Raw genomic sequence first — 26,728 nt, forward strand, 5'->3', positions numbered from 1 at the left:
CTGTGTGACACGCCTCAAGAGAGCAAGACGACGAGAAGAGAGCGCTTGCAGAGCTTCCTCGTCCCCAAAATTCCCATCTCTATTCAGTAGAATACCAGTACACCTCTCTACTTCCTTGACCTTCGAGAACGGCGACGAGCTCTTGGGAGACATCCTTGGAGATCTATGGTGACGGCAGGTGCCGCCACTGTCGCCAGACAATCTGGTGATGCGACGCTGGCCTGTCTGGAGCAGGCTGGGTCGGACGATCGTGCCCCGGGGTCCAAATCACGGTATCCGGATGCCGGATACGAGGCAGCAATAATGGCGAGATTTTGGTTGACGACCAAGGTGCCCAACCTCTTCATGGAGCTCCCTCTCGAAGTCGCCGTCATGCGGAAGCGGCTCAACCTGCTGCTGCTTATCAATGGCGTACGGTCACATTAGTCTTGGGCTCTGTGTCATGTTCCCATAGGCGATCGCGGTCTTGACGACCATCGCGACGCTCTTTGAGCTCGCGCGCACGGGCGGCATCACGTCGCTCTTGACGAGCGCCACGTACATCCTGTACACGTTCTCGGCCATCTTTATGCTCAACAACAACCCATCCGCCTTTACGGTAGCATCGCTTCCAAGCACCGCGCTCACCTTTGTTAGATTGGCATGCTCATCGGCTCGTCGGCGCTCGTGGTCATCCTCGCGTTTGAGCACATGCTCTACTGGGTAATGGTCGAGGTAGAGGGCATGGACGCCTCATGTCTCTGGGCGTAGACCATTTCGTCGTGCCGCCATGGCTACGCCGCCGACATCTTCCTCGCGCTCTTCCATTGCATCTTCTTCTTCCTCTCGGCGCTCTTTTCCGTGACGGTCTTCAAGCACCGCCACGTCCTCATCGACACGAGTGCAGGTACTCGCAGCGACTCTCCATGCATGGGTCCATCATTTACTGCGTCGACTAGTGTATTATGATACCATTCCCGAAGGCATGACGCCCCGCTCGCCCGGCGCGCTCGACTTCGACGAGGAGGACGCGCGCGGCCGGCTCTCTTCGAACGCGTCGTCGTACGACTCGCACGGCTCGTTGCCATCGCCGTCCGTGCCGACCGCCGACATTTAAATCCATTTAAAAAAGCGACCGCAGCTTTGTTCATGCCTCTTATCAATCGCGCTGCAAAAGCATCTCCATCGTACTATGGACCCACGGACCGCGAAACGACGCGTCACTCGTGTCCGACGTCGTCTCGAGCGCCAGCAGCTATGCATTCCATTGCTTTCGAAGCTATACTATACCAAACGATCGTACCTCTTGGTCCGTGTCCTGGGACGCCACGACGCGGTCCATGAACGTGATTGGGTCCTTTGCGAACTGCGTCATCCACGCATGCCGCGTCACGTGGCGGTTGATTTCCCGCACGATGCTGTTCATCTACATGATAGGCTTGTCGATGATGACGCGTCCGGTGCGGGCTGTACCTGGGTCTGAAGCCGGTCGGTCTCGGCGCTTGCGGCTTCGTCCAAGCGAGCACACCTCGCCAAGCACGTCTTGCGCACGCGGTCGAGGTCGTCACACAGTGGAATCTACAGCGATATTCTTGTGTGAAAAGCATTCCCAACGAGACAGCGCCGTACTTCCACATGAAAGCGCTGCTCATCGATGACCCGATTTTCTTGGAGCGTGCCGAGCCTAGGTATGTGTCAGGATGACAGGTCCAAATGGGAAACAACCGCAGACGTACGGCAGCTGGTACTCGGCCGTGTCGGCGTCAAGTGCTTTTGGAGCTGCGCTGCGAGCGACTGGAATGGCATTTCTTTGCACTCAAACACGCGCTCGAACGGGGCGTCGTTGACGATGACGCGGCAGTCGTCGATGTGCAAGAGGTCCTTCATCTTGATATAGTCCCACGCCGCCTTGAGCACGTCTTGGCGCGTCTGCGCCTCGGGCAAGGCGTGCGCCAGATACGGCGCCAGCGCAGCAAACAAGTCGGGCGAGACGTTGAAGCGCTCGGGGGAAAGCTGCCGCACGAGCTGGAGCCGCAGCGTGTGTTCGGCGACGCCCGCCTTGCCAGGGCGCGTCACTTCGAACCCGTCCGACTCGTCACCCGATCGGAACGACGACCACTGCATCGGCGATGAGGACGAGAATGCCATGGGGACCATAAGGCATCCTACCTCGGTCGTCGTGGCGGGCTGCGGGTACATGCGCTCGTCCAGCTCGACAATGGCTTTGCGGAAGAAATGCGAGAACGACTTGGAGCATGGCAGACCCCCTTCGATCGACGCCTGCACGCGAAAGGTCCATTGCCCCGCGTTCTTGTCGCTTGAAGCGTCGGCCACGACGGCGCTGGGGTCGTGCGAGTATGTCATCGTCACCACGAGTGTGGCCTTGGTCATCTACACACAAGAACATGGGAGGAAGCACTCGGAGCGTTGGCTACCTTTGGCGGTGCTTGCGCGAGGGCTTCGAGCCGCCGAAGGTTCCGGTGGATGGTGCCCGAGGCGTGGTCGTCCATGGCCTTGAGCTGCTTCAGCGTAGCATACTGCTCTGGATCAACCGACTCGACCTACGCTTCATGAGAATCTGCCATGGGTGCCATGGTCCATGCGCGCACCTCGCGAAGCAGTGCGACCGCCCTCCGCTTGCGGCTGCTGCTCTCCTCGGCCATCGCACTGGTGATGTTTCCGTAATCCGGATACACACCAATTTTATCCGGATTAGACACTTACGGTTTCACGAAAATGGCCGAGGCCGCGGATACGACGGGGCTCCTCGAGCAGACGACCGCGGATCCGCGGGAGCGTGGCGGACGAGCTTGGCCGACGCATGGGCTCTGCTGCGCGAGGTCGATGCATGGAGTTTGCTGTGGCAGGTCGATGCATGGCAGTTCTTGCGCGAGCATGCAGCTGGTGGCGAAGGGGCTACGGCTCCTCGAGCGGTCTCGGGTCCTGCACCTTGCCGCGCTGGGGCTGCGCCCCCGGCCGCAGCGCCTGCCCAAGCCTCGCGACGGGCTTCTTCTCCATACGTACATTCCGCAGATACGCATTCTGGGGACGGACGCGCTTCGGAACGACCCGATGGTGGTCCACCCGATCGTGCTCGTCCATCTCGTCGACGTCTCGACGGGTTGCTACCTCGTCAAGCTTGACCAACAGCGACCAGGTGTCCATGCGTTAGAGCCCGTGACGATGCTCCAGGGTGCGCTCAAGAAGCATACGTTGTGCGAGTACATTCTGCCGATCGCGACGCAGCCGTGCGCCATGTCGCCTACCGGCCAAGGTAGTAGTACTCGGCTGTTCATACAATGCCATTGACGTGGAGCTAGACAACCCAAAGTGGAACGAGCTGCTGCTCGTCAACGACGCCTACTCGCACTACCTTCGGCCCGAGACGCTCCTGCTCTTCGAGGTGGTCGACTTTACGCCACAGATGAGTTTGCTTCCGGTACCTATCTTTCCACACCTTTTGTTGGCTCAGAGGATGGAGATACGTAGGGCAATGATAGCTATTACAAGGTCGCGTGGGGCTTTTGCCGACCCCAGAGTCCGCTTGGCAGCTACAACATTCCTCTCGCGCCCGACGAGACGACGACCCATCGCATCCAGCTGTACGAGTACCAGCCAACGTCGTGGCTCATCGACGCGCAGACCAAGCACATGCGCCCGGACGCAACGGTGCCACCCCAACCATCCGTGTACTTTCAATATCTACGCTATCGGCGGCAGCCGTACCCATGCACGCTCCACGTGTCCTTTGGCATGCAGCAAGAGCCGTCATTGGTGCAAGGTACACGAAACTTGCGGTTCGATTACGTCGAGCGACGGCGTTGTAGTGGTGCACCGAGCCATGTACGCACATGAACAAGAAGTCGGCGAGCGCGAGGACGACGCCCCGCAGGAGCTCGACAAGCACAATGCCAAGGCCAAATCTCACGGGCCTCTATCCATTGCGAGCGTGCGCGACTCGTTCTCGATGAGCGCCGTTCGTTTTCTCTTGGATCAGCCAAGTTGAAGAAGACTATCGATTGTCGTGTAGGAGCACCTCATGGCCTTTCCCAGCGTGCACTGCAAGCGATACCCGAGCGAGCTCTGTCTTGTGCCAGAACGCATCTTGCACCGACTGCACAGCGGCGACGGTGGCTGCCAATCGGTCGCGTTCTCGCATGCCGGCGCCTACCTCGCCGCCGCCTGCTGCGACCGGCACGGCGAGTACCCGATTCGGCTCTATCACATCGACACTGGCGTCCAGGAAGCGGTGCTACTGGGTCACCAGGCGTTGGTCTATGCCGTCACGTGGTCACTGGACGACGAGCATCTCCTCAGCGCGTCCTCGGACGGTAGTGCCAAGTACTGGCAGGTGGCTCCGTACGTCGTATTGAAGCGTTTGGTGCGAGAGCACTGCATTGAACATGGTGTAGGCCAGCACTGCTGCACTCGTTTTACCACCCACTGCCCAACTTTGTCTACTGCGTCGAGTGGTGCTCCAACAACCTTGGCGCGACGGGAGCGCTCGACGGAATTGTTCGTCTCTGGGACCTCGGGTTTGAAGCGCGGTGGTAGTTTACGGCATTCAAACGGCTGTAGGCAAGGGCGACCGGTCGCCAATCTGCACCCAGCCCACACCGTCCGCGTCAACGCGTTGCGTTTCGAGCCCAAGTCCCAGCGTCTCTTCTCGGGGGACGCTGCGGGCATCATTTGTGTGTGGCAACCCAAGTCCGTTTTGGTATTCCATGTTTGTATCGTATCCTCAAGCGAGAGCGTAGAGGCACATCGTTTGAGCTCATCAAGACACTCAAGCACCATGATTTACTTGGCAAATGCATCACGAGCTTTCAGCTGCATCCCAAGCGCAGCCAGCTCCTCGTGCAAGCACAGCCGAATACGCTGCTGCAGTTTGAGTTGCGGTCGTACTTGGTCTTGAACAAAGGGTACAGCGGGTTGACGGTGCGAATATGTCTTCCTTGGCGTTTGCTCAGTGGTTGTAGGTTACATCGGCCATGGTCAAGAGCGCGTTTAGTCCCGACGGCCGCTTTGTCGCGAGCGGCTCGGAAGACGGCGCAGTGTACGACATGAAAAAGCCACTAGTATGTGCAGTCTGAGGCTATGTGCAGGTACCTCTACTCGAGCTTGAACGGACGGCGCATCCCGAGCTCGATGTGGGGTGGCATCTTTTATGGCGACCCTCTCTGCGACGTGACATGGTCGTCCAGCGCCCATATCGCCGCCCTGTGCTCTCTGGGTAATGCGATCGCTTCTTGTATTGACGGACGAAGTAATGATCGTGCTGGCAGGAAGTGGCAACCCCATCATTGTGCTTGGCGCACGCCGGGACGACCTTCCGGCCAAAGGCAGCGCCATGGTACGCACTTATATCTGCCATTGCTTCAGGAGGTCACGGCAAACACTAGGCGGACGAAGAGAAAGACGATATGCAGCACCTCCAGCGGCGCCAGAAACGCCTTGCCGAGCATGTAGAGTCATCACTGGATGGGATGCACTATTATATATGGATGGTGTAGGTGGCGACGCTGCTGGCGCAGGACGGGCGACAGCCAATCGCGCCCGCAAAGGCCTAGCTCACGTTTTACACGCTCGCTCGATATGTTCGTGATTGGATCCAGTGCATAGTGCTTCTGCATTATTTTGGCAGACGAAAGGGTTCCATCCCTAGCCCTTGCATATCAAACCAATTTCCAGCTCCAACAATTTGTAGCATCAAGTACGTGGCAACGATGGGCTACAGGGATGTTCGTGAGGCATTTACCCAATCCAAGATGATGTCACTACTGAACCAACTAAATACGCCGAAATGACCAGTTGAAACTTGGGTGCTCGAGGGGCATGCGCGAGAAATACGCTGCACGGGACATAGCTGCGTTTGGGCATTGAGCTCGTTAGGTTCCTAGGCTCGCCACTACAAGTGCAGGAAAAAATCGTTGGACGCCACGTACATCTGAGAGCACGAGATGCTCTGCCCGTCGCTCGCATCCTGGACTGGCGACGTTGCGATTTAGCAATGTCGGTTCATGTTGCATGAGATGATCGCCGACGCGCACGTCTGGCCCACGCTGCTGTGCAACGACCGCCGCCTACCCGAGGGTCCTCTTGGCCCAACGCATCGTACCGCGGCTTAGCGCGCGTGGTCCTCTTGCAGCGCGACACGCCCGAGCGACGGTCCAGCTCCAACAGCCATCGTACACAATCGCCCGGTGGTGCGTATCGACGGCACAAGAGAGCCGCATGCGGCGTGCAAGCTGCGATATACGCCGCCGTTGACGTCGTGTACCGTGTGCGGTGCTTCTCTGCTGCACGGCGACCGGGTGTCGGGTGCCGGGCTGGGACGAGGCGGAATGAAGAATGAGGCAAGAGGTCTCGTTTTGGAGCCTGTCTGGAAAACGCAGCGACCTGGCAGCTCGCGGGTGGGACCAGACCCTCGAAAATGTTCTCGTGGTCTTACTACGCGATGACGACCTTCCACAAGAGAGTGTTTTAGCTCCCATTCGAGCCCAGAGGTTGTCGCTAATCGCATCGAGACGATCTTCGAATCATCGGCCTCGCGTTACCTTCGAAAGTTGGTGTTTGTCTCGCGTAGTGCCCTGGTAGCAAATATCCCATCTAGCTCGCGGCAATGTAGGGTTTTGTCCAGGGCTAGGGGATACGAAATGCGCCAATCCGTGCTCGTACTAAAAAAAAGCCAATAAGCTCTCGTTGCGGCCTCGACACGCTCTTTGATTGGTCACTTAAGGCTTCGAACTTCGAGATGGAAGCCACAGCAGGATGAAATATGATGCACGGTTCGCGGAACCCCATACTAGACTGGAATGACAGCGTCGCAATTCTTTGATGTCGAAGTTCGAAGTCGACAACCACAGCTTCGCTCTTCCCTCACAGCTATCCGCAACCATATATCCGCAACACAACAGCTCCTCGCAGCATGCTTCCCTGGGAAATGCCACGACATCACGAATAAGGTCACGAAGATGACCCTAGCTCCGCTGCAACCTACTATTACGCGTCGCTGGCTCGACCTTCATGTCCTTATCAGTCGTGTTTTACTTGGACTGGGGAAGCAGAGCCGTTGCGGTATCAACGTCAAGTTGTCGCTTTGCACGCCATCAAACGTTTGTTAGCCCTAAGATTTACTTACTGTGATCAACCTTTACATATGATCAAGAAACAACGCATAGAAGGCAGTGTCGACGGGCAGCCACAACAAGTTTGTGCTGTAGTCTCCCAACAACGAGCAATGACTCAAGAGTACTGTACACGTAGTTCTTAGATAGTGCTGGTAGTAATAGCACTGTTGGTAGTTATAATCAAATCCTGACTTGGTTCCTATTCTATGACAAGTAGAGCACTCGCCCGTCGCGCGACAGTCGACGGCCGCCGTCACTCGTCGTTGTGTCAAATGCATCGTCGTCCAACGGGCCCGGCGAGAGCAAATGAACGGGCGTCGGGGGTTGCATCTCGTCGACGCCGGCGGCTTCGTCCGGCTTTGGGTACGCAGCTTTGAACCAGTCGAGCGCGAGGAGCGCGCCGAGACCGCACGGGAGGAGAAAGTTGATGAGGTGAAAAATGTAGCGCCAATGGCCCGACTTGGCCCTGGACCCACCCGGTGACCGCGTACGGTTGCGCTTCAAGTTGTTGGTCGCTTGCCGGAACGTCCAGTCGAGACGCTTGGTGAGGAACGGGACGCAAAAGAAAACAAAGAGCACAATCAGAAGCAGAATGAACCACTGCACGCGGCGCATGGCTCGCTGCCGGGCCAGCGGCCACCGGTTGATGGAGCGGCGGAGGAAGACATAGACGCAGATGAGCGAACCGCCGGCGAGGATGGCGGCGAGCGCATCGAAGACCACGGTCGCACTCACGATCCAGCAAAAGACGCTGTGGGTCGCGGTGGGCGAGAGGCTCGTAAAGAAAACCACAAAGACGTAGACCGCCGTGAGGCCGTACACGAGCTTGGAGTAGCCGACGACGATCCTGCGCATGTGGTGAAGCGATTGGCGCGCCAAGAGGTGGTGGTACGCAATGCTCGTGTAGAGCTCGAACGACGCGACGAGAACCCAGAGCTCGAGCGAGAGGAGGAACGTATCGGCGAGCACTTGGAGCGGAATGTTCTTGGTGTGCTGGCAGCTCCGGCGGTAGCGTCGCACGGTGCCGTTGGGAGAAGCATTGGAAGCAGCGTCGTTGTCGAACGACTTTTCTTCAAAGTACATGAAGACGATGCTGAAGAAGCTCCAGAGCATGAGCGAGAGAAACATGGAGGCGGTCACATAGATCGGTGGCGCCGAGAGCACGCCGCGGCGGTGCTTGAATCCGAGCGCGAGCAGCACGAGGAACGCGAGCCCGAGGAGGCTTCCGGATGCGACGTAATCGACCGTGTCGAAGAGGTCCATGTCCATTACTGGTCGAGCCCACGACCGTGTACTCGGACAAATGGGTGTCGTGGAGTCTTCCAGCGTGGTGGCGCCACCATGGGATTTACACCAAAGGTGGCTGTTTTTCCCATCTCATTTGTGATTTTGCTTTGTATTCTATAGAAACACACCTCTTATAAAAAAGAAAATCGCGATACAACGGGCGAAACCGGCGCCACTTGCCCGCAAGGGAGGGGGAAAGGACGTTTAACCCAGGTGGGACAAACAAGACTGCACATATGCGAGTAATACTAGACAGGACGCGGCGCGTTTGATACAAAACACAAGATAAAGCTGATGGCTCGAGGAGCCGGTCAGCACATCCTTGTGCCAAGTTGCGAGCGTTTTCCACGGGGCAATCCATCGAGCGAGCGCCTTGCTGTCGAGTGTTTGACGGTATTACTTGCAGGCTACACAGCAAGTACTATGGCCAGCGAAGCAGCCTAAAGAAATGGCTCCGAGCGGATTGCTAGCTGCCAAATCAGACCGACGCGCTGGCAACCGTTCTGGAGGTGCACGTTTCTTACCACGATCACAGCTCACGATCACCGAGTCACTGGATATACGTGTCCTTGACGGTCGGTAGCAGCCTCCGAAAGCGCCTAGCGTGCCCATTATTGACGCTTTCTGGCGCCAACCATGGCGGCGCCACCTTCACGGCCATCGTGCAATACTATTACATCGTACGTCAGCTAGCTGGTCAGCTAGCTGTAGCTGTTCCGAAGCGTTGTACTATTTTACTCTTCTTTCTGGCAGCGTTGTTGCGAACAAGAGAGAACGAGAGAACGTAGTCTTGACTCTCGAGTGTACTACGCACGCAGGACGTTGTTAGCGGACGAGGTGTGGCGCCAGCGCTGTCATGCCTGTCGCCAGCGACTATAATCACACTACTTACAACCCGCTCTCGTTCCGAAATACACTCTATTTCACGAAGTAACACTATTAACTTTATATGCGTATCCGGTCGTGGATCCAAAATCCGGATAGATGGAAGAAGCAGCGCGCATGGGCGGAGCCGACGAGGAAGAAGTCGCGGTCTTCACCTTTGGCCAGGTACGATGCATGCGTTGCCAGGCGCTAAGCCGAGGCCGCGCAGAACTCGTACGGCGAGCTCGGCCATGGCGACACGACGACGCGCTTTGTGCCCACGAAGCTCGAGTTTGCCGTCGGCAAGAACATTGTCGACGTCGCCTGCGGCAACGAGAACACCGTGCTACTCTGCAGTACGTTTCGCCGCTGTATATCTGCAGCTCTCATGCTGGTTAGGCAACGGCGACGTCTACGCCTGCGGCTACAACGACAGGTGCGCCGTTCGGATTCGCACCAATACCTTGCGTAGCATATTTCTACATGCCATAGCGGCCAGTGCGGCGTTGGCACTGCCCAGCGCATCACATCCTTCAAGGCGCTCATGGCACTGTGCGAAAAGCAAGTCGTCAAGCTTAGCGCTGGCAATGGCTGCGAACACGTCGTTGCCGTCACAGGTACAGACTTCCTTGTCCCATCGCAGTGCGTGCAGAGCGGTTAGAGTCCGGCGACGTCTATACGTTTGGCTACAATGCACGGGGCCAGCTCGGTCACGGCAACACGCAGCCCGTTGCTGTGCCGACGCTCGTCGATGGTCTCGTCGGCAAGAGCGTGCTTAAAGTGTCTTGCAGCTACTTTCACACGATCGCAGTGACCGACGACAACGGCATGTACGCGTTCGGCCGCAACGATTTCGGGCAGCTGGGCATTCCGGACGCGCTCGACAAGCAAGTACCGACGCCAATTCCGTTTTTTAGCCGCCAAAAAGTCCTCTCGGTCGCCTGCGGGCAGTACCACAGCGTCGTTGCGCTCGGTGCCTCCACCCCGTTCTCTCGTCACGTCTCTGATATCTTGATATCTCCACTAGCGGGTGGCGGTGTCTATGCTTTTGGCAAGAACGATTTCGGGCAGCTCGGGATCGAGGCGCCCGGTGTGAAAGCGTCGCCTGTCCGCATCAGTGCGCCCTTGGACACGGACGTTGTCGTGCACGTCGCGTGCGGCTACTACCACACGATGGCACTCACCCAAGCCGGCAAGCTTTACGCGTTCGGCCGCAACGACTTTGGCCAGCTCGGTCTCGGGCACAAGCAAAACATGTACCGTCCCACGGTACTCGTCCTTTAGTTTTCGCCGTTTTCTGGTGCCATGACGATATGGTATTAGCTTGTCGCGACGCTGAGCGAGTTTACAATCATCGACGTTGCGTGCGGCTGCTACCACACGCTGGCGCTGCGCGACAACGGCGTCGTGTACCCGTTCGGCCGCAACAACCACGGACAGCTCGGCACCGACAACAACGTGGATACGGCGCTTCCGACGTACATTGAAGCGCTTCGAGACGTCCGTGTCCGCAAGGTACCCTCCTCTTTTTAACGCGTCGACTTGGGTGCTACGAGCAAAATAGATTGCAGCCGGGTTTTACCACACGGTCTGTGTCACCGGTCCAATCCAGCGGGCTCTCGCGCCGGTAGTGCGCAACTCGCTCGGGCGGAACCTCCACGCGCTTTTGAACAATCCGAGTCGGAGTGACGTGACGTTTCTCGTGGACGACCTCCCGGCGTACGCGCACCGGTGCATTCTCATGGTGCGCTGCGAGCCACTGGATGCGATGCTCAATGGCAGCATGCGCGAGAGCACGGCGACCGAGATTGTGATTCCCCACACCCGCGTACGTCCACAAATGGTATGTTTTTCGATGGACAATATTGTCCATGGCTAGCATCCGGTGTTTGTCGCGATGCTCGAGTACATTTACACGGACACGGTCGTCGCGCTCGAGTACCCCGCGGCACTCGACATTGGTTGAGACGTCGATGTATCGGTGCCCTTGATAGATTGATACTGTGCGTAGAGTTTGTGCTGGAGCTCATGGCGCTCGCCGACCAATTCCTTCTCGACAACCTCAAGCTGTAGGGACGCGTACAGAGTCGTAGTTTGTATCTCAGTCTATGCGATAGCAAGTGCGAGTGGGCGATTCAAAAGAGCATCGACCCAAGCAACATTACCAAACTGCTCGAGGTATAGACGATCGCTTCGATTTCCATGTTACAAGGCGTGTGCTAGACGGCGTACTTTCAACAAGCGCAGTACCTCAAGAAATGCTGCATCGACTTTGTCTTGGCCAATTTTGGCCTCGTCATTGCCGACCCGGTAGACCCGTGCAGTCTGCCTTGTCAATCACTCCTCGTCTGCATAGCGCTTTGTCGAGCTGCCACCGGACGTCATGCAGGAGATCCTTATCGCTGCCTCCCGCCGCGGCGTCATCATCAAGCCCATGTGACCGAGTACGGAACCACGTGCATCATTTTTCGTCTACAATTATACCACTTGTCTTTTTCTCTACTTGAGCTCCGTGAGCATCGCAATCGGGTTCTCCAAGTACGCCTTCCACTTGGTCGAGAAGCGCGCCATGGTCGCGCCGTCAATGACGCGGTGGTCGCCCGACCACGAGACGTTCATGACCTTGGTCGGCACGACGCTGCCGTCGGCCGCGAAGCGCGGCAGCGTCTGGATCTTGCCGAGCGCGCCGATCGCGACCTGAGGCACCATGATGACGGGGCTCATGTACGTGCCGCCGATCGAGCCAATGTTGGAGAGGCTAAACGTGCCGCCCGTGAGGTCCGCGGGCCCGAGCTTGCCGTCGGCGCCGAGCTTCTGGAGGCGCGCGAGGTCTTCGGCAATGTCCAGCACCGACTTGGACTCGACGTTCTTGACGTTCGGGACGAGGAGACCCTTGGGCGTGTCCATCGCGACCGAAATGTTGTGCTGCGCGTGCATCGTGATGCTCGACTCGTCCTCCGAGACGGACGCGTTCAGCACCGGGTAGTACTTGAGTGCGAGCGACGCCGCCTTGATCATGAGCGGGAGGTACGTGACCTTGACGCCGCGCGCCGCCGCGATCGGCTTGAGCGTCGTGCGGAGTTCGTCGAGCGCATTCATTTCAATCTAATGATCTTGGTAAGCTGTTGGATGGTGAGACCTTGGTACCTCGTCGGCGTAGCCAAAGTGGGGCACCTTCAAGGCCGCGTTCATGGACTTGACCATCATCTTTTGAATGGCTACAGAGGAGGAGAGAGATGAGACTTTGAAGTCGATGGTCAAAGAGATCGTACGCGTCACGGGCACGGTCGTGCTCTCGGTCAAAAACTCAAACGCAGGTGTCGCCGACGCCGACACGGGGGCCGCCGACGAGGCCGACGGAGCCGCGATCGGCGCAGCGGTGGCCTTGTTCTCGGCCAAGTACTTGATGTAGTTGAGGACATCACCCTTCAAGATGCGGTCGCCCTCGGACGGCACGTCTTCCAAGTCGATGTTGTGCTCGCGCGCGAGACGGCGCACGGACGGCGTCGTGAGGAACTTGCCGCCGTTCGACGGGCGCGTGATCGGAATGCGCGCAACGGGCTCGGCAGCGGCCGGCGTCGGCGTCGGGGCCGACACGATTGGCGTCGGTGTCGGCGCAGCCTTCTTGATGGGCTCGACCTTTTTGGCCGGCGCCTTGGACTTGGGCGCGCCGGCAGCGTTCTGGGCCGCCGCGACTTCGTCCGAGACGTCAAGGTCGATGAGCGCGCTCCCGACCTTGGCCATCTGACCAGGCTCGTAGTGGAGCTTGGTGATCGTGCCATCGAAGCGGCTCGTGATCTCGACCGTCGCCTTGTCCGACTGCACTTCGACGAGGTTCTGGAACTGCGCGATCTTGTCGCCGGGCTTGACGAACCACTGGAGGACTTCGACCTCGGCGATACCCTCGCCGATGTCGGAGAGCTTGAACGAGATCTCGGGCAGGGCCGCCGGCCGGGAGCTGTGGAAGCCGGCGCGGGTCGACGCGAGGAGGCTGCGGCGCAAGGTCAACATCATCGGGACGTGGCAAAAGTGGAAATGCCCATAACTTCGGTTGCACTTCGAATCGCCGTGCCGACTTGGGATTTGTATACCGGCCAATCGAAATGTGACAGTAGGCACCTTGGGGTTTGTATACAAGCGAGGGGCTGCCACCTGGCGCCTTGCGCATGTGACAGATGACTCATGACCGCTCCTGCTGCGTCGCCTGGGTGCGGCACGGTACCTCCCAGGTGACGCGACGACCGGCAACTCCGTAGCCGTCCAGTAACCGCTCGGTTTCGTCCTCCTGCTCCCGACGTCATGCGAGGGCGAGGGCCGGGAAGAAGGAACTCGCCCTGGAAGCCGACGGGCTTATGCAGCCGGAGCCGTGCCATGTCACAGCCCTTGAAGTTCAAGGAGGCCTCCCACTGTGGCCGTACGTACGTCCTGGGTACCGACTTGCAGCGGCGGCGCGATCCACTCGTACAATACATTGTACATCGTACATTGTACATTGCATAGAGTGCGCAGTGAAAGCGTACGGGCAGGACGGGACGCGGGGAGGGGGGACACACCCAAACGGCACTTTCGGGCGGATGACATGTCGTACTTCGAAGTACGAACGCTGCAGATTTCACTTTCCATTTCGCCTGTCGTCTGTCGCACTCGACCACACATGCTGCTCTCGTCGCTCCGTAGCAAGCTCGCATCCTCGACGCTCCGCCGCCAGTATGCATCATCGGCGCCGCTCGTCACGGAGCGCATGAACATGTTTACGGCTTTGAACGACGCGATGCGCGTGGCCATGGAGACGGACCCGACTGCCGTCGTCTTTGGCGAAGACGTGGCCTTTGGCGGCGTCTTTCGCTGCACGGTGGACCTCAAGGAGAAGTTTGGCGAGGACCGCGTCTTCAATTCGCCGCTCTGCGAGCAAGGTATCGCGGGCTTTGCCATCGGCTACGCGAGCATTGGTCGCACGGCGATCGCCGAGATCCAATTCGCCGACTACATCTTTCCCGCGTTTGACCAGATTGTGAACGAAGCCGCCAAGTTCCGGTACCGCTCGGGCAACCAGTTTGACTGCGGCAAGCTCACGTTCCGTGCGCCGTACGGGGCTGTCGGCCACGGCGCGCACTACCACTCGCAGTCGCCCGAAGCATACTTTGCCCACACGCCGGGTCTCAAGGTCGTCATTCCGCGCAACCCGACGCAGGCCAAAGGCCTTCTCCTCGCGTCGATCCGCGACCCGAACCCGGTAGTCTCTCATTTCGTATCGGACTTGCAACCTGACGCGGATGGCAGGTTGTCTTCTTCGAGCCCAAGGCGCTCTACCGTGCGTCGGTGAGCGACGTGCCTGTCGGGGACTTTACCGTGCCCCTTGGCCAAGCCGACATCATGCGGTCGGGCACCGACATTACCATTGTCGGTTGGGGCGCGCAGATGCGTGTCCTCGAAGACGTGAGTTGCATCTCTTCATGCCCACGACCTCTCACCACTCGACTAGGCGTGTGACATGGCCGAAGAGGCTGGTGTGAGCTGCGAGCTCATCGATCTGCAGACGATCACGCCGTGGGACGTCGACACGATCGAGCAGTCGGTGCGCAAGACTGGTCGTCTCATCGTGCCCCGGTACATCCTTCTTCTTCCATTGATATATCCTCGGGACTCAACGTCGGTAGAAAACCGGTGGCTTTGCGTCCGAGATTGCGTCGACTATCCAAGAGCGCTGCTTCCTCAACCTGGAGGCGCCGATCCAGCGCGTTTGCGGCTACGACACGCCGTTCCCGCTGGCGTACGAAAAGGTATGTTGCTTTACATGGTGGCCTGTTTTGTGGCTGACGTCGACTGCTAGCTGTACCTGCCGGACGCGCTTAAGAACTTTGAAGCCATCAAGCACGCCGTCAACTACTAGTCCCGTTGTAAATCACACCGTCCCCTGTTTAGAGTCGTATGTCATGATTCGTCGAGCGTTTACTTGGTGGGTGCGTCCACCTCGTCGTGCATCGCGTCTTCGCAGTACTGGCAAAAGAGCTGGGTTTGGGCGAAGTCCGCGTAAAAGTGCCGGTGGTCGCTGGACGACGTGGCTTTTGCAAACTCTTCTTGGAGGACGTCGTACGACGACTTGTCTACGCCACATTATTGTCATCTTCCACGTCCGAGTTGGAGAAACAGGGTCGTGCGTACTGGCGCGGGGCAGGAGTGAAAGGGTACTGATGCTGCTGCACAGCGTCGAGAAGAGACATTCGGTCTTGGACACGACGAGCGAGAGGACGTCGTTTTCAGCGTCTGGATACAACGAGCGTGAGAACACACGCAGATGAATCGAGCCTACCCGAGAGATCGTGCCAGGGATGCGGCGGCCGCGCAGGCAGTGCGCGCATCTTGGCTTGGCAGTCCATAAGCACGGTCTCGAGCTCGCGGCTCGTGGGAAATGGCGTCGGTGCGAACGGGGACGCGACGTCGTCACTCTCGAGGTGCACAAAGCACACGTCGGGCCACTCGTCCCGCGCAAAGACGTTGTGAACACCGACGAGGTACGGCACGGGCGAGTGCAGAAAGTCCAGAAGACTCGACGGGAGCACCGGAATGTACGTCGACTAGACACCACCGAAACGTACGAGCGTGCAAGGGGAGTCGAGCACTACCTGCCACTGGAACGGCCGGAGAAGCACGAGAAAGGCGGCGCTTACGGCGGCGAGCTTGGCTGTCGAGTCACTAACGATCACGACTTGCTTCTCCAAGAGCAAGTGCCCGAGAATGAGCACAATGTTCTTGGCTGAGAGGAGCGTCAGCAGTACGGCAACGGTCCACTCGTCCGTGCGGTCGGTCGGAAACTAGTCGATCAAGTCGGCCTTTCTCATCATCGCACGGTGACAAGAACCTGGTACTTGATGTCGCAATGCCCGAGCCGAACGCTGGTCCAAGACCCGGCCTCGCCAACTTTCATGCTTCGGTACCGTCGCAAGAGCTAGTACACGTCGCATCAACGTCCGCTACAAGACGACTCCGAGCAGCTACTTCCAAGACGGTCGACGACCCGCGACCGCGCTCCAAACGCGCACTTGACGACGCCCGTCGGGGCGCTTTGGTCACGATGCGCTGGAAGCGGAGCTTGAGCGGACGCTTGGCCGCGTCGAGGAGCCGCAACGACTCGGTGAACGCAAGGTCGCCTAGCCACGTCCACTGCAGTCGACAGACAGTCGGCAAGCAATATACCAATGGGAAAGCCGTTGATCGCAACGAGAATGTCGCCGACGCGGACACCCGCTTTGTTCATGGACGCCTCGACCGAGTCGACGACGGCCTGGAGGCGCGGTCTCGCCGCCGCCGTGAGGGGCAAGGCGCGTTTCTTGGCCGACGCCGACCAGCTCCGACTGCGGTACAACACGCGCGGCGCCATGTCCTTTGTCGGTGGCGGCGCCATTGCACGTCGGTCGTCCGAGAGCGTCACGCTGCCATCGGGCGCCTTTGCGGCGGGCGTCGCGATCGCATCCAAGAGACGCACGTCCTTCTCCGAGAGACCTGCGGCCGACGTGCCCAGATCATCTTTGCGCTTGAGCGTAAACCCGAGGAGCGACTGATGCACCGTCACCTACACCACACAATGATGTCGTCTGGTCGTCGCATTGCAATGTACGTCGACAAACGTCGGCCGGTGCAGCGCCGACTGGGCCTCGCGCGCGACTTGCCGGCTGCGCATGTCAGCTTCGATGAGCGTTCGCAGAAACTAGGATAAGAGTGCAGGAGGTTGCAGGAATGGTCGATTATTCTACGTGGTAGTGGAGCTTGTAGAACGGATACTTGCTCGTGACGCAGTAGCTCCGCGGCGTGAGCACGACGGGTGATTCGTCAAAGAACGCGCCGTCCTTGTCCGTGAGCGGCGACGCCAAGATGCCTGCGAGCGAGTGGAACGACGCATCTCGCGGCAGCGACCGTGGTTTGCTCGACCCGACGACGACGTCCGCGTCCGAGTCGGACGCCACCGCGTCCAAGTGTCCACGCTCGAGCAAGAGCGGCGGGTCGTCGGCGTCCATGAGCACGGCGGCGCAGAGCCCGTAGAGCGCCTCGCCTTTCGAGCCCGTGAGCCGGAACGTATACGTTTGAGCATTGAACGGCTACACTCGTGTCCGCATCAAGTCGTCCAATGGCAAGGAAGCAACCTCGAGGAGCTGGCGAAAACAGCTCGCGGCGTCGCTTGTCCACTGCGAAATGAGCGATCCGCGGAGGCTCTCGGCGTCGGCGACCGAACACGAAAAGGCCGGTGCGCCGACGGGGAAGCAAAAGCTGCTGACGGCTTGGTCGTTCATGGGATAGACCGCCTAGTCGACCTACTGTCTTTGCTAAAACGAGAAGAGGATATGGTACCGCAGGCGGGTACTGGAAGAGAATCGCGGGCTTCCAAAAGCCCACGGATGCGTCCTCAAGCACGGGCTCGATGGCCGACGACGAGGCCGGAATTCCCGCGATGAAGAAATGCTCGAAAATCCGGTCGCGCTTGCCGTGGAAACATGTGATCGACTTGGCGAGCGTTTGGAGCCGCTTCGAGCTCGACCGGTACCCTGCATGGAACGTGCGTGCGTAGAGGAGGTTGAGCATCATGGCCTGGCCTTCCTCCTTCGCATCATGCTGAGGCGAGAATGGCGAGAAGGGGGCGTGGCCAATGTCCATCGTGCTGGAGCGCACCGAGCGCGTCGGCACGGTCGCCGGCGGCGCCGGGTGTTGGTCTAGCATCAGGTGCAGCGGTGGCGGCGACACACGCCGGCCTCGGCTCGACGACGCTTGCTCGTCGTCGGTCGAGTCTTCGTCGTCGCCATCCAAGTCAAAGGATGGCAGCGTCGGGCTCAGGATGGCCGACGTCTCGTTCGGGTCGCTGCCGCATCGACACATGAGCACGCCTATTCCGTCTCGTCGAGACTAGTACGAAGCACCTGAGGATGCTGGCGAAGCGTCGCACCAGTGCTTCGTTCTGCGACGACTTGTTCTGCTCCTGCTGCAGCACGACCACCAGCGTCTTGGTCATTTCCCGCCGGCGCTCACGCTCGGCGATGTACTTCTTCTTCCAGGCCGCCGCCTCCCGCAGCGCCTGCGCCTTGGCCCGCTACCCATATGCGCCGATCCATCGCGACCTCATGATCGGTCAGGAAGGGTATACCTCGGCCTCCTCGCACCGTGTCTGCCACATGCGCGCGGTCGCCATGAACCCTAATTTGTCGCCGTCTCCGAGATCCCAACGTGGCTGCGACGACGCTGCGTGGGAAGCGCTCGGTTCCGTTTGAAATAATAAAGAGCGATATCGAATAAAAAGGCTCTGTATTTGGGCAAAGGACGGCATCGTCGAGCCGAAGGTCAGTGGCTCCAAGATACGCCTGTGCAAAAAGCCTTGGATCTTTCCTGTCCGATCGCTGTCTTGTGCAGCCACGCCAGGGGTACCGGTACACTATTATGTACCCCTGAGGCACGCAGCCACGTGGCAACTTGATAACCCAACTGCAAAGTCAACCAGCTGCGTTCGCTACCAAAAACCATGCCTCAATACGGACGGCAGCCCTCACCAGAGCGTCAATCTAGTACGCATCGAATGGACTTGTCTACATCTAATGTTAGTCCTCCACGACGACGGGTCAACTTGCACAGATTTGGTGACTAGAACCAACTGGGACGAGACAGCTCGCTCCACAAAGCTTGCCCGAAAACGCGGGTCGTTTTAAAGGCGTGCGATGGGCCCACCGCCTACACCGCGAGGTCGCCACTGCCTCTATCGACACCTTCTCGAGGTATTCGCGTGGTCGGGACTTGCCTACATCTAGTTTAAATTCGCCACGACGACGGGTCGACTTGCATAGATTTGACGACTACCGGTCGAACCAACTGGGACGAGACAGTTGGCTCCACAAAGCTTGCCCGGAAACGCGGGTCGTTTTAAAGGCGTGCGATGGGCCCACCGCCTACACCGCGAGGTCGCCACTGCCTCTATCGACACCTTCTCGGGGTATTAGCATGGTCGCGTGCGCGTGCGGGGCAGTGCACGCGGTGGCATCGCGACTGCACCACCGCTCTCGGTAGCCAATCAGCTGTCGCCACCCGCTTGGCCGTTCTTTAAAATGGTGGTCGTTTGACTTGCGGTTTGTATGCCAACGGCGGTCTTCAGTAGACTTGCGGTTAGTATGGCCGATCGCGGCGAAAAAGAACTTGGGGTTTGTATCGGGCCAAAAATCGTCGGCTCCACCGCCATAAACCCACGACCGCACCGGACGTCGGTTGCCGCTCGTCCACCGTGCGAATCCGCGTGCGATGCCCGTCATGAACTTTGGCGCCCAAGACATTGAGAACCACATGAGCGGCCTCGGCCGCCTGGCCGCGCTCTGCGAGATGGGGTACCGACGTCGTCGTCCAGGATGCGAGGCCGCTCACGCCGCAGCTGCCTAGGTCCGACTCGAGCGGCGACGAGAGCGAAGGCGTGCGCCGGCCGCCGACAGCCGACCGCACGCAAGAGCTCACCGACTACGTGCTCACGACGATGCGCCAGCTCGCGCGCATTAGCGCCGGCCTCTCGGCGCTCGTGCCGGGCTCCCAGCAGCAGACCGCGGCCGCCGGTCTCATGCACAGCGCGTCGCCCGCCCGAGTCGACCGGTCGGCTCTGGAACACGCTGCATAAATTAAACGCGACGGCCGACACGATCGTCGACGCGGTCCAAGCCGGCGACATTACGCTGCAGGCGCTCGACCTGACGCTGCTACCGCCGGACCCGTCCATGGCGCTCGAGACGATCAACGTCAAGCTCCTCTCGGCGCAGAAAAAAATCTACCAGCGCACGGCGAGCGACCACCTGTTGCGAACCACGCACAGCGTCCTGGACGACGCGTGGCAGAAGGGCGAAGAGGTCGCGCTCGAGTCGGCGCGCCGGTCGCTCAGCGCGTGGCGCACGTCAGCCGCCGACCTCAAAACCAAAGTCGCCGCGGCGCTCGCCAGCCCCGAGACCAGTCCCGCCGAGGTCCTCCAGAATGTCCAGGACTTTCTCAGCTCGCTTACCGTGTGCAAGATCGCCTCGGACGCGCCAACCGAGGCCGACGTTCAATTCAAGGCGACGACGCTCGAAGAGCACGTGGGCCGACTGCAGGCCAGCATCGTCGCGTCCATGTCATCGTCGACTGCTGGTATCCACTTGCTTGTCTGGACTGCGCGATTTTACGAAGCTGCCTTGCCGTAGGGCCGCGCGCCAAGCACAACGAGGGCCGGAAGCGCCCGCTGTCCAAGCATATGGTCGAGCCCATCGCCGTCGAGAAGCGGCGGCGCCCGTCGACGTCGCCCTATGCGCTGCCCAACCGCAAGCCGTCCGCCGAGACGCCGTCGCATCTCCAGGGTGTACGCACGTACGTGCCCTCGAAACCGTAGTCGACTTGATGCCACCGTGTATTGTCCTCTTATGCTGGTGTCATTAGAACCGAGGGCGACGCAGACGTCGAGCGCATCAAGGAGCCCAACGAAGAGGCCAGCGGCGTGGATGCAGCGCCAGTTGCGACGCCGATCGGATGCGAGATTTGCCACGAAAACAACGCCCACGAGCAAATGCTCTTGTGCGACAACAACTGCGGCCACGGTACCTACCTTGTCTTCCCCTGGACCCTCTCAAGCAGACGCGACTTAGAGTACCATCTCTTTTGCCTCAACCCGCCGCTCGACGACATTCCCGAGGGCGACTGGTTCTGCCCCAGCTGCGAGCAAAACTTGTGCTTGGCCCAGAAATGCAAGCGCGTCTGCGTGCTCTCGCGCAAGTACTGCAGCCGCCACCTCTGCAAGGACGGCTCGTGCGGCTTCCGCGCCAAGAAGGCGGGCTATTGCGGCAAGCACGCCAAGCTGCTCCTGCGCTACGAGTCGGACGACGACCTCGACTCGGACATGGGCCGATAGATACTCTGTGTGTGTATATATACTGCTATGAAGGAGCAGTTGAGGCAACGACGTGGCTGATGATGGTGTTGAGGATCCCGTGTTGCAATCGAATAAAATAGGGTGCCATCAAAGTCACTTGGTGGCCGCGAGCGCCATGGTGCGCTTCTGGGACGTGTCGTGGCGACGACAGTACCCGCGACCCCGGAGGCGAAAGTCGCACCCGTGGAAGCGACAGCTGTGAACGATGCAGTACCGGCGCGAACTCTTGCGCTTGCAGTGGAGTGCGGCGCAGACCTCGATCGTGGGCGACCCCGAGCACGACGGGCACGGCCATGGCTTCTTGGGCGACTGCTCGAGACCGACGCAGAAGCGGTGGACCACTGAATGAACGATGCGTGATGGTTCGGAAGCCGAATGGGTCAGATCAAGTAATACCTTTGCCACAGTGGGCATTGCAACACGAGAGGAGCGGCGCGTCGTGCTGCTCGAGACCGCACAGATAGCAGCGCGACGGGTCGAACGGGTCGCTGAACTCGTCGTCGGCATCCTCATTCTTGACGTCGTCGTCGCTAGGCTCATCCTCGGGCTCGATCTTGCGCTTTTTCGATAATGTGGCCAACGTCACAGGCCGCACAACCTTGGCCGGGGTGCGCTTAAGGGGACTCGCAATCTGCGCCGACGCGAGGCGCAATGTCGTAAAGTGGTCGGGTTGCTGCGCGACAGTGTTGTGGCGCAGTGATCGCGATGCCCCCTCATCCTGCGGCGGTGTTACCGGCGGGAAGCTACAGATCTGGATGGACGCCGCAAAGTCGAGGCAGCGCTGCAGAATGCAATCGTCGGTGAAGATGAATCCATTCGTCTCGACGAGCTCCTCGAGCTTGTCCTTGAGCTCGCCAGCCACGACCTTCCAATGACGCACACGGTTTGCCAGCGCCTCCTGTGCCAAAGCTGGGGCCGCGTTTTGGGCATGCTCGACATTGCGACCGTCGCCAGCGCGGGTCGCCGGCGTCGCAGGTCGCTCGTCATCTGTGCTCGGGCTAGCCTCGAGGCGTCGCCCGGCGCGGCGCAGGCCCTTCTTCCCCAAGCTGCGCGCCTTGAGCGGCCGCGCGCCGAGTCGTACTCGACGTCGACGACCGCGTCCGGGCTGCTCGTGTAGCTTTCGTCGTAGGCGCGGCCGATGGCCATGATGCTCTCGAGGACGTCGTACTCGGCGCCCGGCGACCCGACGTGGCGCAGCCGCTTCGTCAGCGGGGCTTCCTGGCTCGAGACCTCTGCGAGCTGCTCCAGCGCCGACGTCGTTGTCATCGGTCGGTCGCAAATTCCACACTGAAGATCGCGCGGTGAAATTAAACTTGTGTTCAGTATACTTCCTGTATCCGGACGCGGGCGACGGATACCGCGAAAACGGTTTCGCCCTTTCGTACACTATTTTATGGTGCCAGGCGGCGAACCTTGGGAGTCGCGTTGCGAGCGTCGCTTTTCGGATGTGCGACAAGGTGATACCGTCGAGAGCCCCTAGCGTCGGTCTATTGTCTTTCTGGTGTCCTTTTCTGACTCGACTAGTCGAGAAGCTCCGCAAAGTTGTGTGGCACCTGCGACCGAAATGTTGGCTTTTGAGTTTCACACTATTTCATGATGGCGAATTTCCAGGCGCCGGATTCTGCGAAACGTCCCTGCCAGCATGAAGCAGCAAGGGCAGCGAGGTGATGACAACCAAGTCGACGAGATGGTCGAGGCCAGCAGTCGAAGCCGGGTTGAGGCCAGCGACCACCTGGAGGCCAGCGCACATGGCCGCCACGAGGTCGAGATCGAGCTCGCGGCCATGTCTTCGACGTTCGGCCCAGCGTACACCCAGCTCCGAACGCCCCGTACAAGCACGGACGCGTCGCTGCTTCCCGAAGACGACGAAGCGTCGCGATCGACTAGCAGCAAGGTATGCAATGGACCTCGAGCTTCCTAATGCTCATGTGGACTCTGTAGATGGGCGCGACGCGGCCTCGTACGCACCTCCTGCTTAATTGGATTCGTCATGCTGGCATGCATAGAAGCTATACATCAGCTGCGCATCGACTGCTCTACGATGCAGCACGATGCCACTCCGGCGCCCGATGCTGTCGTGGCCACGGACCGCGTGTACCGCGAGCGCTCACAGCGGGGCATGACGCTTGTGTACGCGCCGACGATCCGCGAGCAGCTGCAAGCGCACATGACGAGGTAGCGGCACTTCTTCCTCTAGCATTTTACGATGAATGTTGCGCGTAGCCGTGTCGGTGTCTACCTCGAGCTCATCAACACGTCGTTCAGCGTCCTCTGCTGCCTCTTCTACCTCTTCCAGGTAAGAAATGATCTCGAGAATCATCGTCAACTCACATGCTCCAAGCTCTACGCGCCGACAATGTACGATGCTCTGCAGATCCAAGTCGTCGAAATCACGCTCACGTGCTACTTTGCGCTGCATTACGTACCTCTTCTTCTGCCAGAGCGATGGGACTCAAGATTGGCGTAGCTCTTGCATCTGTACACGACCGAGGACGTGTGGCAATTCGTTTTGTCGATGAATGGTGTCATCGACGTTATTACAATCGTACCGGCCTTTATCATGGTACGACGCTACTCTGTCCGACTCGAAATTGATACATTTTTCAGTTTTTGAGCACGACCCACAACTCGAAAGCGCTCACAATCTTCCGCGTCTTTCGCGTCTTTCGCGCGCTGCGCGTGCTTCGGCTCTACCGTCTCATTCGCAGCCGCAAGCACGGCTACAACTACGAGGTCGATTCGTCGATATGTCTTCGCTCGCATCTCATTGGGCATGTAGTGGGGCGTCTTTACGTTCTCGATCTGCGCCATCATCTTTGTCGCCGCGGGCATTTTCCAGGCGCTTGAAGACTACCCGGAGCGCAGCCGCAGCATCCAATTCCACGACGCCCTCTACTTTATTCTCGTGACCTTGGCCACGATCGGTGCGTACACCGGTGTACAACCCATCGCCAAGAAAAGCGTAGGGTACGGCGACATTGTCGCGACCACCACCTTGAGCGAGATCTTCGTGATGGTACTCATCGTGGCGGTCGTGACCGTGGTCCCGAGCCAGCTCACGCGCCTGAATGCGCTTCATAAGCCGCGCTACGCCCACGACGACGCGTACCGAGGCCGTCCGAAGAAAAGCCACGTGGTTGTCGCGGGGCACATTGCCCACGAAGCCTTTGCGGACTTTCTCACCGAGTTTTACCACCCGAGTCGCGGCATTGTGGACTTTGAGGTCGTCGTGCTCGGTCGGGACGCACCCTCGGACGTCATGACGCGCCTCCTTGGCAACGTCGCGTACGCAGCCAAAACGACGTACCTCAAAGGCTCGTTGATGCTCGAGAAGGACCGGTCTCGTGTCCGCCTCGATCACGCCGAGGCAGTGTTCGTGCTCGCAAATCGGCAGTCGGCTGATCACGCCGCCGAAGACGCCTCGACGCTGCTGCAGGCGCTTAGCGTGCGGAATTACGCCGATAGCACGGGCCGGCGCGTGCGCACGTACCTGCAAATGATTGCCGACGCGCACCACGACCTCTCGCACATCATTGGTGCGACGCAGACGCTGCATACGAACCGCATGAAGGACGACATTGTGGCACGTGGCACCGTGTGCCCCGGGGCCTGCGCGCTCATTCTCAACCTCATCCAGTCGATCGACCAGAAAAAGTCCAAAAACATGTTCTCGGGCCCGCGCCGTGGATCCAAGAGGTACAACATGATTGATAGATTGATACAATACGATTGCATGGCTAGTACATTGGCGGCATGAGCCGGCAAATCTACGCGATCGTCTTTTCGGAAGCGTTTGACGGGCACCTCTTTCAAGACGTAGCGCGGCGCATCTACGACGGGTACGAAGCTCGCAAACTTGATGCCACAAAACACATATCGATCATGTAGTTTTGAGAGCATCTTGCTGGCCGTCTACCGCCGCGATAAGGACGAAGGCCACCCCCGCGTGTGCCTTGGTCCGTTCCACAAGCCGATCCGTGAAGGGTACGTTCGTGTCGTCGAGTGGGTTCGTCATCATGTACGACTGTGATGTACATTAGGGACATTGGCTTTATCGTCGCGTCCTCCTCTTATGTCGTGCACCAAATCCTCACCGACTACAGCATGCTGGTGGACAATGAAGCCGACGACGCCACGTCCCGATCGCGCTCGACGTCGTTCCGGCACCACCCGCTCATTTCAACTAGCAACCTACTCCACCGGCAGTCGCCGCTGCACCAGCGCCTTAGCCAGTCGATTCGGTCGCCGACCGAGCATGGGCGCTTTGGCTTCGATTCGGTCATGTCACTGGACGAAGCCATTCACCACGCGACGAGGAAGTCGACCAAGTCGCTCTCGGAGCATATTGTGCTCTGCGGGTCCCTTCGCCATATCGTGCCCGTCATCCACCGTCTTCGGCGCATGTACTACCAGCTTGACGGTCAGTACCCGTCGCTCGTGTTGCTTTGCGACACGGCGCCGACACCCAATGACTTTCCAGCCGACTATGTGCTGCCAAGCCACGTGCATTTTGTCATGGGGAGTTCGCTGCGGTGCGCCGACCTCGTTCGCGTCGGCGCGCCCAAGGCCAAAGCCGTCCTTCTCTACCCGTACGACTCGCAGCAGCATTTTCGAAACGAGAGCAATGCAGATGAGAGCAGCGACACTACCCTCCTCGACTATGGCGTCGTGACGTCGCTGCTGTGCTTGGAAACGGCAAGCGACCTCGCCCACGTCGCGCTCAACGCCGAGTCGGCGGCGGCCCAAGACGACTTGGTGTTTTACGCCTCGAATCGCGTGCCGCTCTCGGCGGTGCAGGACCACTTGGTTGGTCACTACCCGAATTTGAACCCGGCGCTCTTCCGTGGCACGTCGTCAATTCAAAGCATGAGCGCGCGCTTGCGGCAACACTCGGCGGCCGAGACGCCCGAGTCCCACGAAGTACCTTGCGTCGCCGTCCTCACGCGGGGCAGCAACATCAAGTTTTGCCGCCCACGAGACATCCACGTGTGCGCGGACGACCTCCCGTACCTGGCGCCGGCCTACGCTGCAGGGCGCGTCTTTGTCGATAGCCGCCTCGACTTGCTCTTGTGCCAAGCGTTCTACAACCCGTACATCACCGAGGTCATCCACGCGCTCGCAGGCTCCGAGACGGACGCGCCGATTTTGCGCTTGCTCGAGCTGCCGCCGGCGCTTGTCGGCCTCACCTTTGGCGACTTGGTGCTGCGCATGCTCTCCAGCGACGCGATCGTGCTCGGGCTCTATCGGTGTCCACACAAGCGCCTTGGCAACTTGCTGCCGTACGTGTACACGTCGCCGCCCCACGAGACCCGCCTCCACTCGAAAGACAAGATGTTCATTTTGGCGCGCGAGGCCATCTAACCCTCTTTCATTTTCAAAGATATTGGCTATTTTCACTGGATTTGAAAGGATCTCTTGGTTATAGACAACTACTTCTTCTTGGTCTTGGAGGGCGCGGCGGCCTTGGGCGGCGGCGCGGCCTTGGCGGCAGGTTTTGCGGCCGGCTTCTTGGCCCGCCCCCGAGCGCTACGCACACGGTCATTCATTGGTCTTTATCGTG

General features: G+C 59.4%; 12 protein-coding genes across 12 annotated transcripts in view; 6 read left to right on the top strand and 6 right to left on the bottom strand.

Annotated features, from left to right (window-relative positions):
- Nucleotides 1-303: 303 nt before the first annotated feature.
- SPRG_04180 (hypothetical protein) lies at nucleotides 304-1,194 on the top strand (the record flags this gene model as incomplete). The annotated part of the gene is made up of 5 exons (XM_012342786.1): nucleotides 304-411; nucleotides 455-598; nucleotides 637-702; nucleotides 751-886; nucleotides 939-1,194. 5 exons carry the CDS (start codon nucleotides 304-306, stop codon nucleotides 1,094-1,096), a joined length of 612 nt encoding a protein of 203 aa, XP_012198176.1. The 3' UTR covers nucleotides 1,097-1,194.
- SPRG_04181 (hypothetical protein) lies at nucleotides 1,098-2,655 on the bottom strand. The gene is made up of 8 exons (XM_012342787.1): nucleotides 2,589-2,655; nucleotides 2,415-2,540; nucleotides 2,149-2,370; nucleotides 1,712-2,097; nucleotides 1,609-1,663; nucleotides 1,453-1,557; nucleotides 1,283-1,405; nucleotides 1,098-1,234 (listed from the first exon to the last, which is right to left on the bottom strand). The coding sequence occupies exons 1-8, from the start codon at nucleotides 2,640-2,642 to the stop codon at nucleotides 1,139-1,141; spliced, it is 1,167 nt and encodes a 388-aa protein (XP_012198177.1). The 5' UTR covers nucleotides 2,643-2,655; the 3' UTR covers nucleotides 1,098-1,138.
- A 219-nt stretch (nucleotides 2,656-2,874) lies between these two features.
- On the top strand, nucleotides 2,875-5,718 carry SPRG_04182 (hypothetical protein; the record flags this gene model as incomplete). Its single annotated transcript, XM_012342788.1, has 14 exons — nucleotides 2,875-3,253; nucleotides 3,300-3,418; nucleotides 3,469-3,648; nucleotides 3,700-3,760; nucleotides 3,807-3,955; nucleotides 4,010-4,338; nucleotides 4,392-4,526; nucleotides 4,558-4,686; nucleotides 4,737-4,917; nucleotides 4,959-5,035; nucleotides 5,085-5,212; nucleotides 5,265-5,332; nucleotides 5,382-5,444; nucleotides 5,493-5,718. The coding sequence occupies 14 exons, from the start codon at nucleotides 2,875-2,877 to the stop codon at nucleotides 5,547-5,549; spliced, it is 2,055 nt and encodes a 684-aa protein (XP_012198178.1). The 3' UTR covers nucleotides 5,550-5,718.
- Nucleotides 5,719-7,237: 1,519 nt separating this feature from the next.
- Nucleotides 7,238-8,402, bottom strand: SPRG_04183 (hypothetical protein). Its single transcript, XM_012342789.1, has one exon. It carries the CDS (start codon nucleotides 8,376-8,378, stop codon nucleotides 7,314-7,316), a length of 1,065 nt encoding a protein of 354 aa, XP_012198179.1. The 5' UTR covers nucleotides 8,379-8,402; the 3' UTR covers nucleotides 7,238-7,313.
- A 977-nt stretch (nucleotides 8,403-9,379) lies between these two features.
- SPRG_04184 (hypothetical protein) lies at nucleotides 9,380-11,754 on the top strand (the record flags this gene model as incomplete). Its single annotated transcript, XM_012342790.1, has 13 exons — nucleotides 9,380-9,446; nucleotides 9,490-9,616; nucleotides 9,660-9,696; nucleotides 9,753-9,877; nucleotides 9,922-10,233; nucleotides 10,288-10,529; nucleotides 10,584-10,775; nucleotides 10,825-11,088; nucleotides 11,140-11,221; nucleotides 11,272-11,329; nucleotides 11,378-11,438; nucleotides 11,484-11,570; nucleotides 11,617-11,754. Coding segments are annotated over 13 exons (1,738 nt in total), but the record flags the coding sequence as incomplete, so codon positions are not given.
- SPRG_04185 (hypothetical protein) lies at nucleotides 11,706-13,293 on the bottom strand. The gene is made up of 3 exons (XM_012342791.1): nucleotides 12,533-13,293; nucleotides 12,408-12,478; nucleotides 11,706-12,365 (listed from the first exon to the last, which is right to left on the bottom strand). Exons 1-3 carry the CDS (start codon nucleotides 13,272-13,274, stop codon nucleotides 11,760-11,762), a joined length of 1,419 nt encoding a protein of 472 aa, XP_012198181.1. The 5' UTR covers nucleotides 13,275-13,293; the 3' UTR covers nucleotides 11,706-11,759.
- A 621-nt stretch (nucleotides 13,294-13,914) lies between these two features.
- On the top strand, nucleotides 13,915-15,150 carry SPRG_04186 (2-oxoisovalerate dehydrogenase subunit beta; the record flags this gene model as incomplete). Its single annotated transcript, XM_012342792.1, has 5 exons — nucleotides 13,915-14,493; nucleotides 14,541-14,696; nucleotides 14,743-14,859; nucleotides 14,918-15,040; nucleotides 15,091-15,150. 5 exons carry the CDS (start codon nucleotides 13,915-13,917, stop codon nucleotides 15,148-15,150), a joined length of 1,035 nt encoding a protein of 344 aa, XP_012198182.1.
- Nucleotides 15,151-15,192: 42 nt separating this feature from the next.
- SPRG_04187 (hypothetical protein) lies at nucleotides 15,193-18,420 on the bottom strand (the record flags this gene model as incomplete). Its single annotated transcript, XM_012342793.1, has 13 exons — nucleotides 15,193-15,364; nucleotides 15,423-15,524; nucleotides 15,571-15,835; nucleotides 15,884-16,072; nucleotides 16,120-16,206; nucleotides 16,257-16,408; nucleotides 16,455-16,830; nucleotides 16,876-16,965; nucleotides 17,012-17,353; nucleotides 17,399-17,557; nucleotides 17,604-18,108; nucleotides 18,167-18,336; nucleotides 18,391-18,420. The coding sequence occupies 13 exons, from the start codon at nucleotides 18,418-18,420 to the stop codon at nucleotides 15,210-15,212; spliced, it is 2,622 nt and encodes an 873-aa protein (XP_012198183.1). The 3' UTR covers nucleotides 15,193-15,209.
- A 1,092-nt stretch (nucleotides 18,421-19,512) lies between these two features.
- SPRG_04188 (hypothetical protein) lies at nucleotides 19,513-21,217 on the top strand. Its single transcript, XM_012342794.1, has 6 exons — nucleotides 19,513-19,612; nucleotides 19,665-19,797; nucleotides 19,862-20,393; nucleotides 20,447-20,627; nucleotides 20,679-20,836; nucleotides 20,885-21,217. The coding sequence occupies exons 1-6, from the start codon at nucleotides 19,530-19,532 to the stop codon at nucleotides 21,145-21,147; spliced, it is 1,350 nt and encodes a 449-aa protein (XP_012198184.1). The 5' UTR covers nucleotides 19,513-19,529; the 3' UTR covers nucleotides 21,148-21,217.
- On the bottom strand, nucleotides 21,215-22,434 carry SPRG_04189 (hypothetical protein; the record flags this gene model as incomplete). Its single annotated transcript, XM_012342795.1, has 3 exons — nucleotides 21,215-21,509; nucleotides 21,565-22,214; nucleotides 22,250-22,434. The coding sequence occupies 3 exons, from the start codon at nucleotides 22,432-22,434 to the stop codon at nucleotides 21,262-21,264; spliced, it is 1,083 nt and encodes a 360-aa protein (XP_012198185.1). The 3' UTR covers nucleotides 21,215-21,261.
- A 481-nt stretch (nucleotides 22,435-22,915) lies between these two features.
- On the top strand, nucleotides 22,916-26,529 carry SPRG_04190 (hypothetical protein; the record flags this gene model as incomplete). Its single annotated transcript, XM_012342796.1, has 11 exons — nucleotides 22,916-23,062; nucleotides 23,110-23,128; nucleotides 23,175-23,343; nucleotides 23,392-23,590; nucleotides 23,636-23,731; nucleotides 23,776-23,901; nucleotides 23,948-24,092; nucleotides 24,135-24,864; nucleotides 24,927-25,007; nucleotides 25,057-25,152; nucleotides 25,209-26,529. The coding sequence occupies exons 1-11, from the start codon at nucleotides 22,952-22,954 to the stop codon at nucleotides 26,527-26,529; spliced, it is 3,093 nt and encodes a 1,030-aa protein (XP_012198186.1). The 5' UTR covers nucleotides 22,916-22,951.
- A 68-nt stretch (nucleotides 26,530-26,597) lies between these two features.
- The window catches only part of SPRG_19559 (hypothetical protein), a gene marked incomplete at both ends in the record, with an annotated part of 1,611 nt that continues 1,480 nt past the window's right edge, over nucleotides 26,598-26,728 (bottom strand). Inside the window, one exon of the mRNA XM_012342906.1 lies at nucleotides 26,598-26,675. Coding sequence (XP_012198296.1) covers nucleotides 26,598-26,675 — 78 coding nt within the window. The remainder of the gene's footprint in view (nucleotides 26,676-26,728) is intronic.

The sequence above is a fragment of the Saprolegnia parasitica genome, assembly GCF_000151545.1.
Source record: "Saprolegnia parasitica CBS 223.65 unplaced genomic scaffold supercont2.11, whole genome shotgun sequence".
Lineage (NCBI taxonomy): Eukaryota > Oomycota > Saprolegniomycetes > Saprolegniales > Saprolegniaceae > Saprolegnia > Saprolegnia parasitica.

Bases quoted from the DNA above. Each gene is read 5' to 3' on its own strand.
- SPRG_04181 (XM_012342787.1), bottom strand. From the start codon at position 2,642: ATGGCCGAGGAGAGCAGCAGCCGCAAGCGGAGGGCGGTCGCACTGCTT. The intron at 1,558-1,608 runs GTACGGCGCTGT...ATATCGCTGTAG, and splicing joins AGCAGCGCTTTCATGTGGAA to ATTCCACTGTGTGACGACCT. The intron at 1,406-1,452 runs GTACAGCCCGCA...CCTATCATGTAG, and splicing joins CCGACCGGCTTCAGACCCAG to ATGAACAGCATCGTGCGGGA.
- SPRG_04183 (XM_012342789.1), bottom strand. From the start codon at position 8,378: ATGGACATGGACCTCTTCGACACGGTCGATTACGTCGCATCCGGAAGC.
- SPRG_04185 (XM_012342791.1), bottom strand. From the start codon at position 13,274: ATGATGTTGACCTTGCGCCGCAGCCTCCTCGCGTCGACCCGCGCCGGC. The intron at 12,479-12,532 runs GTACGATCTCTT...CCTCCTCTGTAG, and splicing joins CACGACCGTGCCCGTGACGC to CCATTCAAAAGATGATGGTC. The intron at 12,366-12,407 runs GTACCAAGGTCT...CAAGATCATTAG, and splicing joins ACTTTGGCTACGCCGACGAG to ATTGAAATGAATGCGCTCGA.
- SPRG_04188 (XM_012342794.1), top strand. From the start codon at position 19,530: ATGCCCGTCATGAACTTTGGCGCCCAAGACATTGAGAACCACATGAGC. The intron at 19,798-19,861 runs GTGCCGGGCTCC...CGCCCGCCCGAG, and splicing joins GCGCCGGCCTCTCGGCGCTC to TCGACCGGTCGGCTCTGGAA. The intron at 20,628-20,678 runs GTAGTCGACTTG...TGGTGTCATTAG, and splicing joins ACGTACGTGCCCTCGAAACC to AACCGAGGGCGACGCAGACG.